Genomic DNA, 15,449 nt, shown 5'->3' on the forward strand with positions numbered 1-15,449 from the left:
ATATAAACATCCAGTCAAAAAACCACTAGCCCAGTGAAAAGACATACGTGACATCAGGCCCAACTGGGTGGGTAATCTAGACCATATCAACCTTCCCCAACCCTTTGGACTTCCTCCACTTCCTGGTTAGGGCTGTGCCAGGGTAACTGCTGGTCATCTGAGCAGAGCTAAGACCGGGTTAATCAGATAATGAGCTTACACAGACATTTATAGGCCAGAGGCCTGGGGTAGTGCAGAGTAAGCTAAACACACCTCCTGATCTGTGTCATTCATCCTCCCAGACCAGACCAGTCCAGACCTGCCTGGTCCAGACCTGCCTGGTCCAGACCTGCCTGGTCCAGACCTGCCTGGTCCAGACCTGCCTGGTCCAGACCTGCCTGGTCCAGACCTGCCTGGTCCAGACCTGCCTGGTCCAGACCCTCAGAGCCCCTGCTCCCTCGACAGGAAAAACATTCCTGTTTGTACACAGCTCCATTGTCCTGTAATTGGTTACTCACCTAATTCTCTGTTACTCTCAGGAATGCAGAGAGGTAGTGCACAATACAGGAGTTGTATAAATCCCCCTTATTTTATTGGTTTAGATTCATAATCATCATATAAATACACATTTACAGATCAGCATGTCCATGAGAGCGTGGTAAACGATGAATGACAGAACTAAAGAGCATCGACACGTCTTCAGTCACCTGGTATCCTAGTCCCTTAGTCTTCTAGTCACCTGGTTCCCTCGTCCCCTCATCACTTGGTCCCTGGTATTTTAATTGCCTAGTCCCCTGGTCTCCCAGTCCCCTGGTCTCCCAGTCCCCTGGTCTCCCAGTCCCCTGGTCTCCCAGTCCCCTGGTCTCCCAGTCCCCTGGTCTCCCAGTCCCCTGGTCTCCCAGTCCCCTGGTCTCCCAGTCCCCTGGTCTCTCAGTCCCCTGGTCTCTCAGTCCCCTGGTCTCTCAGTCCCCTGGTCTCTCAGTCCCCTGGTCTCCCAGTCCCCTGGTCTCCCAGTCCCCTGGTCTCCCAGTCCCCTGGTCTCCCAGTCCCCTGGTCTCCTAGTCCCCTGGTCTCCTAGTCTCCTGGTCTCCGAGTCCCCAGGACTGTACTCCTCCCTGCCTCCACCCAGCCTCCACAGGGACTCTGGGAAGAAGGATGTGAATCCCCGAGGACCACAGTCTTTCATCCAATCATCAGACAGCTCCCCTGTCATTGGCTAATGTCAGTCCATGAGTTTAAACCCACCCTCTCATGGTTTACTCATTAAAACAAGAGAGAAAATAAAAGACAATGTGAACTATAAAAATTAGACTGACTGTTAAAACATCTCTGTTAAAACATTGCCATTCACAACAAGTTTCAAAAACATTGGTTGCATGTCACACCACCACCATCAGTATTACAGCTGATAGAGATTTCAGTAATAAATAATAATCACCTCTTTTCTCACAGACTTCCAGACACAGTGTGTCATGAATCACAGAAAAAGAAAAGAAAAAGGTTTTGGCTAATACTAAGTGTAATTTTATTTTAAAAAGGTGCTAAAAATTCCAGTAATAAATTGAAGCTACTGATAAATTCATGTAAACACTTTTTTTCAGAGCAACATAAAAATCCAAAGCTTCAAGGTCAGTGGTTCAGTGGTTTGCTTTGACATCGGCGGGAAGTCAGGAAGTCCCTGCTAACTACCTCAACCTGACACCACTCTGAGCTTCCTCTTCCTCTCTGCTGGGAAACACAACGACAACTTCTCCTGTCACACACACACACAGGTCTCTGTTCCCTCTCCTCCCCCAGCAGGGGGGCGGAGCTACAGAGCCAGGTGGGGGGCGGAGCTACAGAGCCAGGTGGGGGGCGGAGCTACAGAGCCAGGTGGGGCAGTAAGCAGGCAGGAGGCCACATGCAGCTATACCTGCAGCAGCTGGCTGTCACTATTAACCTGTGTCACAGTCTAAAAAACAGAAACAAAAAAAATCATAATAAGTGCATAGCTCCTCGTATACACCTTGGTGTAGTGGCAGAATGCGCCCAGGTCAGACAGAAGAGTTAGGCTGTTCTCTGTAGTGGTGTGTGAGGGCGGGGGAGGTGGACCTCTCACTCCATAACACACACACCTCACATCACAGGCTTCCTATTGGACCAGGGGCGCCAGCTCCTCTCACAACATGTCTATTGGCTAAAGGAAAATCCCACCGTTGCTAGCAGCATTTTCCCTCCCTTCAAGTCTCTGGAGGTCAGGGTGCTCGTGGTCGCAGGGTGCTCGTGGTCGCAGGGTGCTCGTGGTCGCAGGGTGCTCGTGGTCGCAGGGTGCTCGTGGTCGCAGGGTGCTCGTGGTCGCAGGGTGCTAGTGGTCGCAGGGTGCTTAGTGGCGTGGCTAGTTTGGCTTTGGTCTATCATGATCTTGACGTTACAAAAGGAGAATGCGAACAGCTCAAAATTACAACTGGCATTTGAGAAAATATGCAAAATATATCTTGAGCAAAATGAAAAGCATCAAACACAACTATAAACAAAGAGAATGAATCACTGAAGCCAGACTTCCTCAGAGGCAGAGGCCTGGCTGCCTCAGAGATCTGGCTGCCTCAGAGACCTGGCTGGTAATGGGGGTGAGGGAGATGGGGGGTGAGGGAGATGGGGGGTGAGGGAGATGGGGGGGTGAAGGAGATGGAGGGTGAGGGAGATGGGGGATGAGGGAGATGGGGGATGAGGGAGATGGGGGGGTGAAGGAGATGGGGGGTGAGGGAGATGGGGGATGAGGGAGATGGGGGGTGAGGGAGATGGGGGGTGAGGGAGATGGGGGGTGAGGGAGATGGGGGGGTGAAGGAGATGGAGGGTGAGGGAGATGGGGGATGAGGGAGATGGGGGGTGAGGGAGATGGGGGGTGAGGGAGATGGGGGGGTGAAGGAGATGGAGGGTGAGGGAGATGGAGGGTGAGGGAGATGGGGGGGGTGTTTTTGATGTCAGAGTATGACCAGAGTGGAAGTTGAGGGAGTGGTGATGAAGGGTGCTGGTGAAGAGGAGGTGTGAGGGGGCTGTAGCAGTGTGTGTGTGTGTGTGTGTGTGTGTGTGTGTGTGTGTGTGTGTGTGTGTGTGTGTGTGTGTGAGAGGGGGCTGCATAGAGGGTTAGCAGGATGTGTCAGTTCTGTACAGTGGGGACATGCAGTCAGTCAGACATAACGCATGCATCAGAGAGCCCCTCCTCACACCCTCTAGGGGGCAGGGGGCAGGAACAGAGATTGGGGGGGGTGTATCTGTAGGTCCAGGTCTTCAGGCAATAAGCCTTGTGTCCTTCAGTCCTGTGGCACAGCCCTGGGAGAGGGGGGGGTCTGGCTGGCACCAGAGAGTCCATGGCTGTGTGTGGTGGGAGGAGCTCCAGGAGGGCCTCCCTCCAGGGCCCTTTGAGCTGGCCCTGCCTGCCGGGGGGAGCTGTGGCTGGGCTGGCTGGCTGGGCGAGGCGGGGTCAGGGCTGGGGCTTGGAGGAGGGCTGGTTGGTTGCGGGGGCAGAGGGCTCAGAGGGGACAGTGGAGGAATGAGGCTGGATCACGATAGGGCCACGAGCACCTGCAGGGAGAGAGGGAGGAGAGGGGAGAGAGAGACAGACAAAGTAAGCAATAGAGAAAGCCTGAATGTAAAAAAACATGGATTCCAAATGAACAAACAAAGACTGGAATGTTCCTGACAGCCACGAGGACGGACGAACAGAGGCTGACCCTCAAGTCCCAGTCATCAGGTGGATGACTAGACAGGACCACCTGGACGGTGTGGTGAGACCCACCAGCAGGGAGGAGTGGGGGGTTTACTGCTGCCTAACCAAGCAACAGGACTGGGATCTACAGAGAACCAAGTCTGAGAGACCTGCAGTAGATCTATAGAGATCTCATCTACCAGCACCCTGTAGTAGATCTATAGAGATCTCATCTACCAGCACCCTGCAGTAGATCTATAGAGATCTCATCTACCAGCACCTTGTAGTAGATCTATAAAGATCTCATCTACCAGCACCCTGTAGTAGATCTATAGAGATCTCATCTACCAGCACCCTGTAGTAGATCTATAGAGATCTCATCTACCAGCACCCTGCAGTAGATCTATAGAGATCTCATCTACCAGCACACTGCAGTAGATCTATAGAGATCTCATCTACCAGCACACTGTAGTAGATCTATAGAGATCTCATCTACCAGCACCCTGCAGTAGATCTATAGAGATCTCATCTACCAGCACCCTGCAGTAGATCTATAGAGATTTCATCTACTAGCACCCTGCAGTAGATCTATAGAGATCTCATCTACCAGCACCCTGCAGTAGATCTATAGAGATCTCATCTACCAGCACCCTGCAGTAGATCTATAGAGATCTCATCTACCAGCACCCTGCAGTAGATCTATAGAGATCTCATCTACCAGCACCCTGCAGTAGATCTATAGAGATCTCATCTACCAGCACCCTGCAGTAGATCTATAGAGATCTCATCTACCAGCACCCTGCAGTAGATCTATAGAGATCTCATCTACCAGCACCCTGCAGTAGATCTATAGAGATCTCATCTACCAGCACCCTGCAGTAGATCTATAGAGATCTCATCTACCAGCACCCTGCAGTAGATCTATAGAGATCTCATCTACCAGCACCCTGCAGTAGATCTATAGAGATCTCATCTACCAGCACCCTGCAGTAGATCTATAGAGATCTCATCTACCAGCACCCTGCAGTAGATCTATAGAGATTTCATCTACTAGCACCCTGCAGTAGATCTATAGAGATCTCATCTACCAGCACCCTGCAGTAGATCTATAGAGATCTCATCTACCAGCACCCTGCAGTAGATACAAAAAATCCCATTGTGTACCATCTGCGTGCATGTGTACCAGGTATGTGAGGTGTGTACCAGGTATGTAAGTATACAGTGTCTTAAGACACCTACCTGCTCTCCCCAGGTCATCCACACAGTCACTTTCCTGAAGACAGAATCCACACCCACACGCAGCAGGGTGGAGAGACAGCTTAGACAGAAGAACATCTCCAGTCTCTCACCACACCAGCAGAACATCTTCAGTCTCTCACCACACCAGCAGAACATCTCCAGTCTCTCACCACACCAGCAGAACATCTCCAGTCTCTCACCACACCAGCAGAACATCTCCAGTCTCTCACCACACCAGCAGAACATCTCTAGTCTCTCACCACACCAGCAGAACATCTCCAGTCTCTCACCACACCAGCAGACCATCTCCAGTCTCTCACCACACCAGCAGAACATCTCCAGTCTCTCACCACACCAGCAGAACATCTTCAGTCTCTCACCACACCAGCAGGACATCTCCAGTCTCTCACCACACCAGCAGAACATCTCCAGTCTCTCACCACACCAGCAGAACATCTCCAGTCTCTCACCACACCAGCAGAACATCTCCAGTCTCTCACCACACCAGCAGAACATCTCCAGTCTCTCACCACACCAGCAGAACATCTTCAGTCTCTCACCACACCAGCAGGACATCTCCAGTCTCTCACCACACCAGCAGAACATCTCCACTCTCTCACCACACCAGAAGAACATCTCCAGTCTCTCACCACACCAGCAGAACATCTCCAGTCTCTCACCACACCAGCAGAACATCTCCACTCTCTCACCACACCAGCAGAACATCTTCAGTCTCTCACCACACCAGCAGGACATCTCCAGTCTCTCACCACACCAGCAGAACATCTCCACTCTCTCACCACACCAGAGGAACATCTCCACTCTCTCACCACACCAGCAGAACATCTCCACTCTCTCACCACAGACCCATAGGTCACATTTCTGAGCCCTTTACCAATAACTGCTGGTCAGCAGCCTTTTAAACATCTGTGCTGATTGGCCGTATGTAACAAACACACAATCAAAATTTGAGCTTTTCTCAACCAAGTCCCTACGAAGGGATTTTAAAACACATCTGTGGCCATTTTGAAAATGTACACAGTCAAACCCACAGACACAGCCAGAAGAGATGCTGAGTAGAGAGAGAGGGCGTGAGGCAGCCATTAACTCTGTGATGTCATCTTCTCCAGAAGCTACAGCTGTCTCTCTCTGTGATGTCATCTTCTCCAGAAGCTACAGCTGTCTCTCTGTGTGATGTCATCTTCTCCAGAAGCTACAGCTGTCTCTCTCTGTGATGTCATCTTCTCCAGAAGCTACAGCTGTCTCTCTCTGTGATATCTTCTCCAGAAGCTACAGCTGTCTCTCTCTGTGATGTCATCTTCTCCAGAAGCTACAGCTTTCTCTCTCTGTGATGTCATCTTCTCCAGAAGCTACAGCTGTCTCTCTCTGTGATGTCATCTTCTCCAGAAGCTACAGCTGTCTCTCTCTGTGATATCTTCTCCAGAAGCTACAGCTGTCTCTCTCTGTGATGTCATCTTCTCCAGTAGCTACAGCTGTCTCTCTCTGTGATGTCATCTTCTCCAGAAGCTACAGCTGTCTCTCTCTGTGATGTCATCTTCTCCAGAAGCTACAGCTGTCTCTCCAGCTCAGTGAGACCTGAGGTCATCCTGAGGTCATCCTGAGGTCATCCTGAGGTCATCCTGAGGTCATCCTGAGGTCATCCTTAACTTAGCAGCTATGATGGAATGACAGACATCCTGCGAAGATGTAACCCATGCCCCCTGGAGAGATGAAGATGATGATGATGGACACATCCACACAGGTGTTAGCGGGATAAACAGGACACACAGACAGTGTGTATGTAAGGGGTGTGTGTGTGTGTGTGTGTGTGTGTGGATGATCAAGGTAACAGAGCACAAGCAGATGGCTGGCTGTGGTTGGACAGCGGTGGTTCACGTCAGGAGAGGTAGACTCCTACTAGAACACACACACACACACACCCCTGTCCTCACCACACACCCCTGTCCTCACCACACACCCCTGTCCTCACCACACACCCCTGTCCCCACCACACACCCCTGTCCTCACCACACACCCCTGTCCTCACCACACACCCCTGTCCTCACCACACACCCCTGTCCTCACCACAAACCCCTGTCCTCACCACACATCCCTGTCCTCACCACAAACCCCTGTCCTCACCACACACCCCTGTCCTCACCACACACACTTGTCCTCATCACACACACACTTGTCCTTCTCACACACACTAAGGTCACATGACAGAACAGGTTTGCAGAGTGGAGTGCTCCAGGTAAGCCATGCAGCCAGGCACCATCACATCACCACGGCGATGACCTGAGCACACCACAGGCAGGAAACATGACACGACAAACAAACGAAAAACTAAATGGAGGACGGACAGGCATGCTTCTCCATGCACCGAGCAGCAGTCGCAGATCCAAAATGGAGGACAGGTGTGGATGACAGGAGCAGGGATGCCGCTGCAGTGAGATGGACGACAGGAGCAGGGATGCTGCTGCAGTGAGATGGACGGCAGGAGCAGGGATGCTGCTGCAGTGAGATGGACGACAGGTGTGGATGACAGGAGCAGGGATGCTGCTGCAGTGAGATGGACGGCAGGAGCAGGGATGCTGCTGCAGTGAGATGGACGACAGGTGTGGATGACAGGAGCAGGGATGCTGCTGCAGTGAGATGGACGACAGGAGCAGGGATGCTGCTGCAGTGAGATGGACGACAGGTGTGGATGACAGGAGCAGGGATGCTGCTGCAGTGAGATGGATGACAGGAGCAGGGATGCTGCTGCAGTGAGATGGACGACAGGTGTGGATGACAGGAGCAGGGCAGCAAGCTGATGTCTTACGAGTCATTTGGCTTCCGGGAGCGTTTCCCCAGGGTTCTCTGTCCCGGCGCTGGGCAGAGCTGGGTTCTCCAGAGCAGAACCAGGACTCACTGCTGGGTTCTCCAGAGCAGAACCAGGACTCACTGCTGGGTTCTCCAGAGCAGAACCAGGACTCACTGCTGGGCCGAGCAACGGCTGCCCCACGATCACCACGTCGCCTGGGGGTGAGGATGAGGAGGATGAAGGCTGCTGGCTTGTCAAGAGGACACAGCGCTACAGCTGGTCATAAAGCTTTCCTGGGAGCAGTCCAGGTGGTTCCTCTGTCGGAGGGCTTTACAGTACGTTAGAAACCGTCTTCGTGTTTTTAAACGTTTAGAAAAACGGATCAATGTAGCTGTAGTCTGCCCTGCTGCCACGGTAACCAGCCCTCAGTTACGCAACTGCCTGTATCCCTGACCTCTCAAACACACACAGGTGTACACACACACCTACGCCTGGCAGAAAGCAAGACAAACCATCAATGGTCCTCAGTACATTGTTTCCTACCTTTTCAGGATGGTGTGATGATGACACACTGAAACGATACTGATCACAGAGACCTCATGCTGTTAATGCTGGACCCCTCTTCCTCTCCCCCTCGCCCCTCCTCTTCTCCTCCTCCCTTCTCCCACTCATTCCATGTAGGGTAATCTAGCTAGAGAGCCCACACACACACTGGCTGGCCCCATATGCTGCCCCCCCCCCCTCCTGCTCCTGCCCTGACAGGAAGTGACAGAGTCTACTCAGGCTGAAGAAAGGACATCTGTGGACAGGCCTGTTACTGGAGGAGAGGGAGGAGGAGAGGGGGGTGGGGTGGTGGAGCACCAGGAGAGGAGGAGGGGGGGGGGGGAGGAAAAGCCAAGGACAAGGATGGGAAAAACAAAGTTTCTTGCCCCATCATCCACTACCCCTTTAACTCCTCCATCACTCCTCCCTTCTTTACCTTCTTGTAAATGCCTAAAACCTCTCTCCCCCCCTCCCTCCCTCTCACCTCCGTCTTGTTCTGCCTTGATCTGAGCCTCCAGATCTTCAGGGTCGACGTACTGGTAGTTCTCATCATCTTCTGGAGGTTTGCATTTCCCACAGCAGAAACAGCAGCAGCAGCAGCAGCAACAGCAGGAGAACACTGTGCAGCACAGCACCAGGGACTGCAACACACACACGTTACACAGTAACACACAGAAACACACCAAACACACAGTACTGTACGCACCTTCCATGTGCAGTCAGCAGGGCATAGCTGGAGACACCAGCCCTCTGCCCTCTCCCCACCACACATCAGATCTAGACCAGCACTGCCAGAGGAGAGCAGCCAGGAGCATCCAGAGCTAGCTGTCTATAGCAGACCTGTAGCTGTGTCTATACTGTGCTGTACTGCAGCTGTGTCTATACTGTGCTGTACTGTAGCTGTCTATAGCAGACCTGTAGCTGTGTCTATACTGTGCTGTACTGCAGCTGTGTCTATACTGTGCTGTACTGCAGCTGTGTCTATACTGTGCTGTACTGTAGCTGTCTATAGCAGACCTGTAGCTGTGTCTATACTGTGCTGTACTGCAGCTGTGTCTATACTGTGCTGTACTGCAGCTGTGTCTATACTGTGCTGTACTGTAGCTGTCTACAGCAGACCTGTAGCTGTGTCTATACTGTGCTGTACTGCAGCTGTGTCTATACTGTGCTGTACTGTAGCTGTGTCTATACTGTGCTGTACTGCAGCTGTGTCTATACTGTGCTGTACTGCAGCTGTGTCTATACTGTGCTGTACTGCAGCTGTGTCTATACTGTGCTGTACTGTAGCTGTGTCTATACTGTGCTGTACTGTAGCTCTCTACAGCAGACCTGTAGCTGTGTCTATACTGTGCTGTACTGCAGCTGTGTCTATACTGTGCTGTACTGTAGCTGTGTCTATACTGTGCTGTACTGCAGCTGTGTCTATACTGTGCTGTACTGTAGCTGTGTCTATACTGTGCTGTACTGTAGCTGTGTCTATACTGTGCTGTACTGCAGCTGTGTCTATACTGTGCTGTACTGTAGCTGTGTCTATACTGTGCTGTACTGTAGCTGTCTACAGCAGACCTGTAGCTGTGTCTATACTGTGCTGTACTGTAGCTGTGTCTATACTGTGCTGTACTGTAGCTGTCTACAGCAGACCTGTAGCTGTGTCTATACTGTGCTGTACTGTAGCTGTCTCTGATAACTCTAGCTGTTCACTGATGCTTGTCAAGGCCAGGCGACGTCACCCTCTCTGGATGCTGCACCTCCTCAGGTCTATTGTGTGTGTCTGCTACGTGTTAAACTCCAGGCTGGAGGAGGAGGGACGTGGGTGGGAGAGAGAGACACCGACAGAGAGACAGAGACACCGACAGAGAGAGAGAAAGAGACGGAGACAGACAGAGACAGAGACAGACAAAGACAGACAGAGACAGACAGCGACAGACAGAGACAGAGAGAGACAGAGAGAAGGACACCGACAGAGACAGAGAGACAGACACCGACAGAGACAGAGAGACAGAGAGAGACATCGACAGAGAGACAGACAGAGACTCAGAGCCTCATTTACTAACATTGCGACCGCAGCTTAATCTGCGCCTTTGCCCAACCGCAAATAGCGCACGGTGTATTTCCGCATTTTGCGTGGTATTTATCAAACCAGATCCTCGTTGGGCAATCAGCGCCTTACTCCGCCCTTTAGAATTAATGTTAAAGCGTGCAGTTAAAAGACGGTAGAAATCGCCTGCATGTTACTGCCACCATAGGTGATTCGAGGAAAATAAAAAGAAGGTTCAGCGAACAGGAGATAGAAATATTGGTTCACGAACTTACAGCTAACATTAACATGTTACAAGGAAGAACTACACCTCTCCTCCCATCTCTTTGCCGCACACACCCACTTTACCTTACACCCTCCCAGCAGCGGTAATCTGCGTTTTTACTCAAGTGCGCTGCCTTTGTAAATACGGTTTTATGTCTTTACCCGCTTTTTTACGCCTGAAATGGGCGCAATCCAGTTAGTAAATGAAAAGAGAGTCAGAGAGAGTGACAGAGAGAGCGACAGACAGAGACACAGAGAGACAGAGACAGCGACAGAGAGAGACAGTAGGATCTCACCTTGAACCACCACTTGGACATTAGGAAGTAGTACTTGACGCTCTCCTCCCCAAACTGCTCAGACACGTAGAGCCCCATGGAGCCGTACTCGTCATAGATCTTCCTCTTGGTGTCGTCGTTCAGGATGGAGTTGGCGTTGTTTATCTCCTTGAACTTCTCTGCTGCCTCCGGGTTGTCTGGGTTCTTGTCTGGGTGATACTTCAACGCTAGTTTCCTGGAGAGAGTGAGAGGGAGGGGAAAAGAGATTAGTCAAGAAAACAAATGAAAAGTTAAATGATTTTAAACCCTAAACAGATTATGACTAATGACCCATTCTTGTGTCAGGGACCATACTGTCTTGTTGTGAACCAGTAGAGGAACCCCTCCCTCCCTCCCCTCGCTCCTCCCTCCCTCCCTCCCTCCCTCCCCTCGCTCCTCCCTCCCTCCTTCTCCTCCTCCTCCTCCTCACTCCCTCCTTCTCCTCCCTCCCTCCCCTCGCTCCTCCCTCCCTCCTTCTCCTCCTCCTCCTCCTCACTCCCTCCCTTCTCCTCGCTCCTTCTCCTCCCTCCCTCCTCCTCGCTCCTCCCTCCTCCTCCTTCCCTCTCCTCCCTCCCTCCCTCCCTCCCTCACCTGTAGGCCTTCTTGATGTCCTCTGAGGTAGCCCCCTTCTCCAGGCCCAGCACCTTGTACAGGCTGTCCCCAGCTGTGGACATCTTCCTGGCTGGGGGCCTCTGGTTCGGCTCTGCCATGGTGCTACTCTGCTGAGGCACACGCACACACACACACAAGCAGTCACACAAGACCGACCGCACACACACACACACACACAGTGAGTACAGTGTCAAAAAACAGTACTAAAATAACAAGCACTAATCCATGCTAAAGCACCCTCCATCCAGGAGGAGCAGGCCTCTAACCCTCAGCTGGTGTGGATGTTGCTGCTACAGGGCCTCCCAGCCTGGCATGAACACTGGAGGGCATGCACACTGCCTCACAGGACCCATCGCTTCTTTCACAGGACCCCACCCGGGGACACAGAACAGAGAATGTGCCAACATGACCAGCATGGGCTTAGAGCACACTGAGCTGTTGGGCCATGCGCTGAAACCGTCTCTGATTGGATATCTTTGTCAGGGGAAAAAAAAATGTTTTAAAAAAATCCCCCTCCTAACACTAACCTGGCTGGCCTGGCGCAAGAACACAACCTTGTTGTTGTAATATTGTTTGTAAATATTTTTATGTTGCTTTGCATAAAAACATCTGCTTTATGAGCAAAATGTAAGGTAGGGTAAATGAATGTATGGCCAGTCTTGTCAGGTCCTGATTGGATGTTGTGTGATAAATATTGCAACTTGTGGAACCAGTCTGACAAGCTGCACACCAGCAAGCAGAAGTGAATAAGCTTTGTGGAGGTTAGTTTCAATAATAACTACTTACTAACCGAGAGTGAGGTCATGCCGGGAGAGTGAGGTGGAGGTTAGTAAGTTGTCAATTATATGGCATTTTTAGCTATTTTCATTTTGTAAATGAAAATAAATGGTAGGCTAATTGTAGCTAGCTCTCGAGTCTTCTCGCGGTGTGTTTCAGGTGTTGCCTAGCAACCAATTAATTTTGATAGAAAGCGGACAACACTGTTCTGCTAAAATGGCTTTAATTCCAACACAAATTACGACCATTTTAGAAAGTTAACAATTTCTTTGTCGCCGTTGACGTCTTCAGTATCGACTTGAAGTTATTTGGTAAAACTCAGCTGACTCCTCGATATCGCGCATTTTGAAGATGACGTCAGAGGAGGGCAATAAGTAAGGGTTAATGTATAGAACACCGGTCATTATCGGGAAAATAAGCCCCGACAGGGTATCAGATCCGTATCAGACCGCGGACCGACGATGAGGTCAATAAGCGTCTGGCATGACTACCCATTAGCCAATCAGAACGCTCGTACTGTCGTTGCCATATAATAATATTCATTATTAATAATAATATTCATTATTATATGGCAAGGACGGCACGAGCGTTGTGATTAGCTAATGGGGAGTCATGCCAGCCGCGTATTGCCCTCCTCGCCGGTCAATACGGATCCGTATTGCCCTCTGTCTGTACATGCCTATAATGTACTAACATCCTATATACACTCACAGGAACATTGAGTATCAGTTAGAGTATGTCATTTAAGAGGTATGTTGTTCTAATAACTGATTATATCTGTTTTCAAAACAATTTCAGTGACCAGCTGATGCCACGGTGAGCCCAGCAAGGCTTCCTGTGAGACATGCAGGACCAAGAAGGGAAAAACAGTGATCTAATATGTACCAAGGGAAGACTCTTTTCTCAGAACTGCTACAGGCTAGTCTGACGCAAAAGACCAGGATTCAGAATGTAGATAATCATTTGATAGATGCTTTTATCCAAAATGACAAATGGGGGAATTTGAACCTGCAAGCTGTCCAAAGCTCTGCACTGACCTGTACCCATCCCTAACAGCCCAAGGTTGCAGGCTAAGCTTAGATCAACTGCAGGGTGAGGTGTTATTAATCCGTCCGTATTTCCTAAACAGCAAATCATGAGCGGTGATAGGGTAGAGAGAGAAGGCTTTATGCTTATCTTTCTAGCCATGAGGGTCCCCATTAGCCAACCAGTGCCCTGGCTGTGTCAACTAGAGGTCAGAGGTCAGCTCTAACCACCAGGCTGTACATTACTACACCCAGTCAATGCTAACTATCCAGATTATGATTAAACCAGAGAGATTATCTCACCCAGCCTGTATGCATATGAATCCTAAGTACATCAGGCTTATAAATCTGAACAGTCATTCAGATTGAAGCAGGAAAGATGGTCCTTGACACAACGTCAATAGAGTGACAACCCATCGAGTCGTCTACCTTGCTCTGCTACCGCAGCAGTCACTTATCCCGACACTCCCGCATGTCTTGCCTCCGTCCCGTCATAATAATGTGAGAAGTTAGAGGGTGGTGCTGCCCACAGCACACGTCTGGTGTAACTAAGGAGTCTTTGTATCGCTTTACAGTTCTCGTTTTTCTCTGGAAAGCTATTTCTAGCTTCTCTTTTGAAGTCATTTTAAGGCCGGATGTTATTTATTGTATCGTTGTCTTCATCATTGCAGTCACAGACTGTACAAAGTAGGCCTAAATATAGCAATGTATACAGTATATTATTACGTATATGTCAGACTCCTCTTTACCAGCAGCCTTGACCATAGTCACCCAGGCTTGGCTAGAAGTTTACAGCAATGACAGATACTAGCATGTGATCAAATCAGTCAATTTATTGGGGTTGGCAACAAAGCATTTCGTTGATGACGCCTAGTAAAGTTGCTAAATACACACGTGACTGACATTTATGTAATAAGTGCTACCTGTCGAGGGCTTTCTGGTCAGTTACGGGACAAGCTTACATTGAATCCAGGCCGGTTTGGGAAAAGGTTGTTGAACACACTTTAGCCTATACGAAAACTGTCTATTACCGATCGTAATATTAGAACCGGCAACTTTAGCCTAGTCAGCGCAAGAGTTACGGTACTCTCGTAACCAGTTTATGTGCCCTTGACTTGTGTAGCGATAATCCCTTGCTAATCTGGACATGGAGAATTACTTTCCATTTTTACATCCCGTCTTTCCCGTCTCAGAGTCTTGTCTGCTACGTTCTCTCGTATCAAGCTGGTGCTTGCTGATATGGTGGGATTCTATAATCCCTCCTGTGCCCCCGTTGAAATGTCACAACTTGCTAGCTACTGTACCCCTGTCAAGAAGCTACCCGCTAGTTGTAGCTGGTCTAAGTCCGGTTCGCCAGTGACACTGGCAGTGTGTGTTCATAGGGAAACAAACGATTTAAAATAGCTGCACCAACTAGCTTAGCAATACCTACAGTGCTAAGCTAAATAAAAAAGTGCTTAACGGTAACCGGGGACAAAGCCAAATAACATTAAGACTGTAGCATGCTAGCCGATTTAGCTACTGGGCTAATTTACCTAGCAATAAACGTAGCAATGCTACTACCATGCTAACGACGTTACTTGCCTGCCTTTTAAACAAAAGACCAATGGCCTAGGTATTGACCGTAACCTAACCGTTAAACTTACCTCGTGCAAACGTGATGTGGTTTAATGCGCTGTAACGTTAGGTCGATCATAGAGGCATCCACTATGTCAATCCAGTCTATCGCTCAGTGTCTCCGCCACTCCTTGGATCACAGTGTGGAAGCAGCGTCCTGCTAGCAACTAGCGCAGCAGGCTGGAGACGTTACGATTGGCTGTTTCTCAGGAAGTCAAGAAAAACTTCGTCACACGGTGCATTAATTTGCATAAAATTACTATCAGCGTAGAAGCTGCAGAAGTAGATAACAGTTTGAACATCAAGTTGTTGGGTTCGTATAAGAATAACGTCTACTCTAACTTGTGGCACTCATACAACCTCCTTCACCCGTCAAGATAACATGTAGATGTGAATGATTGCGTCTTCACGTGCTGTCATCTACCGCTATTGGCCGGGTTTCCCAGATTCGTTGAGAAGCTCTTAGCGTTAAGAGCTTCTTAAGAGCTTCTTAACGAATCTGGGAAACCCGGCTTTTGTCGTCATTATCAATTGTCATAGAATGAGCATG

General features: G+C 50.0%; 1 protein-coding gene across 6 annotated transcripts; it reads right to left on the minus strand.

Moving 5' to 3' along the window:
• Positions 1–549: 549 nt before the first annotated feature.
• On the minus strand, positions 550–15,336 carry dnajc5ga (DnaJ (Hsp40) homolog, subfamily C, member 5 gamma a). Of its 6 annotated transcripts, XM_084700787.1 has the most exons (7): positions 12,271–12,416; positions 11,747–11,954; positions 11,460–11,587; positions 10,851–11,064; positions 8,737–8,893; positions 7,728–7,924; positions 3,428–3,540 (listed from the first exon to the last, which is right to left on the minus strand). In XM_084700787.1, exons 3-6 carry the CDS (start codon positions 11,576–11,578, stop codon positions 7,731–7,733), a joined length of 684 nt encoding a protein of 227 aa, XP_084556913.1. In that variant the 5' UTR covers positions 11,579–11,587; positions 11,747–11,954; positions 12,271–12,416; the 3' UTR covers positions 3,428–3,540; positions 7,728–7,730. The 6 variants fall into 6 exon arrangements, with proteins under 6 accessions (XP_084556914.1, XP_084556913.1, XP_084556912.1 ...); XM_084700786.1 differs by lacking the exons at positions 11,747–11,954; positions 12,271–12,416 and adding an exon at positions 14,929–15,336 and having other exon boundaries at positions 11,460–11,590; XM_084700785.1 differs by lacking the exons at positions 11,747–11,954; positions 12,271–12,416 and adding an exon at positions 14,929–15,335.
• Positions 15,337–15,449: the final 113 nt, after the last annotated feature.

This window comes from Hypomesus nipponensis, chromosome 6, assembly GCF_054491055.1.
Source record: "Hypomesus nipponensis isolate SF chromosome 6, ASM5449105v1, whole genome shotgun sequence".
Lineage (NCBI taxonomy): Eukaryota > Metazoa > Chordata > Actinopteri > Osmeriformes > Osmeridae > Hypomesus > Hypomesus nipponensis.

What these genes read in the sequence shown, in the direction of transcription:
- dnajc5ga (XM_084700783.1), bottom strand. Translation starts at nt 5,749, where the DNA reads ATGTTCTGCTGGTGTGGTGAGAGAGTGGAGATGTTCCTCTGGTGTGGT. An exon ending in GGATGACCTGGGGAGAGCAG is followed by an intron (nt 3,541 to 4,903) that starts GTAGGTGTCTTA and finishes CTCTCCCTGCAG; the next exon opens with GTGCTCGTGGCCCTATCGTG.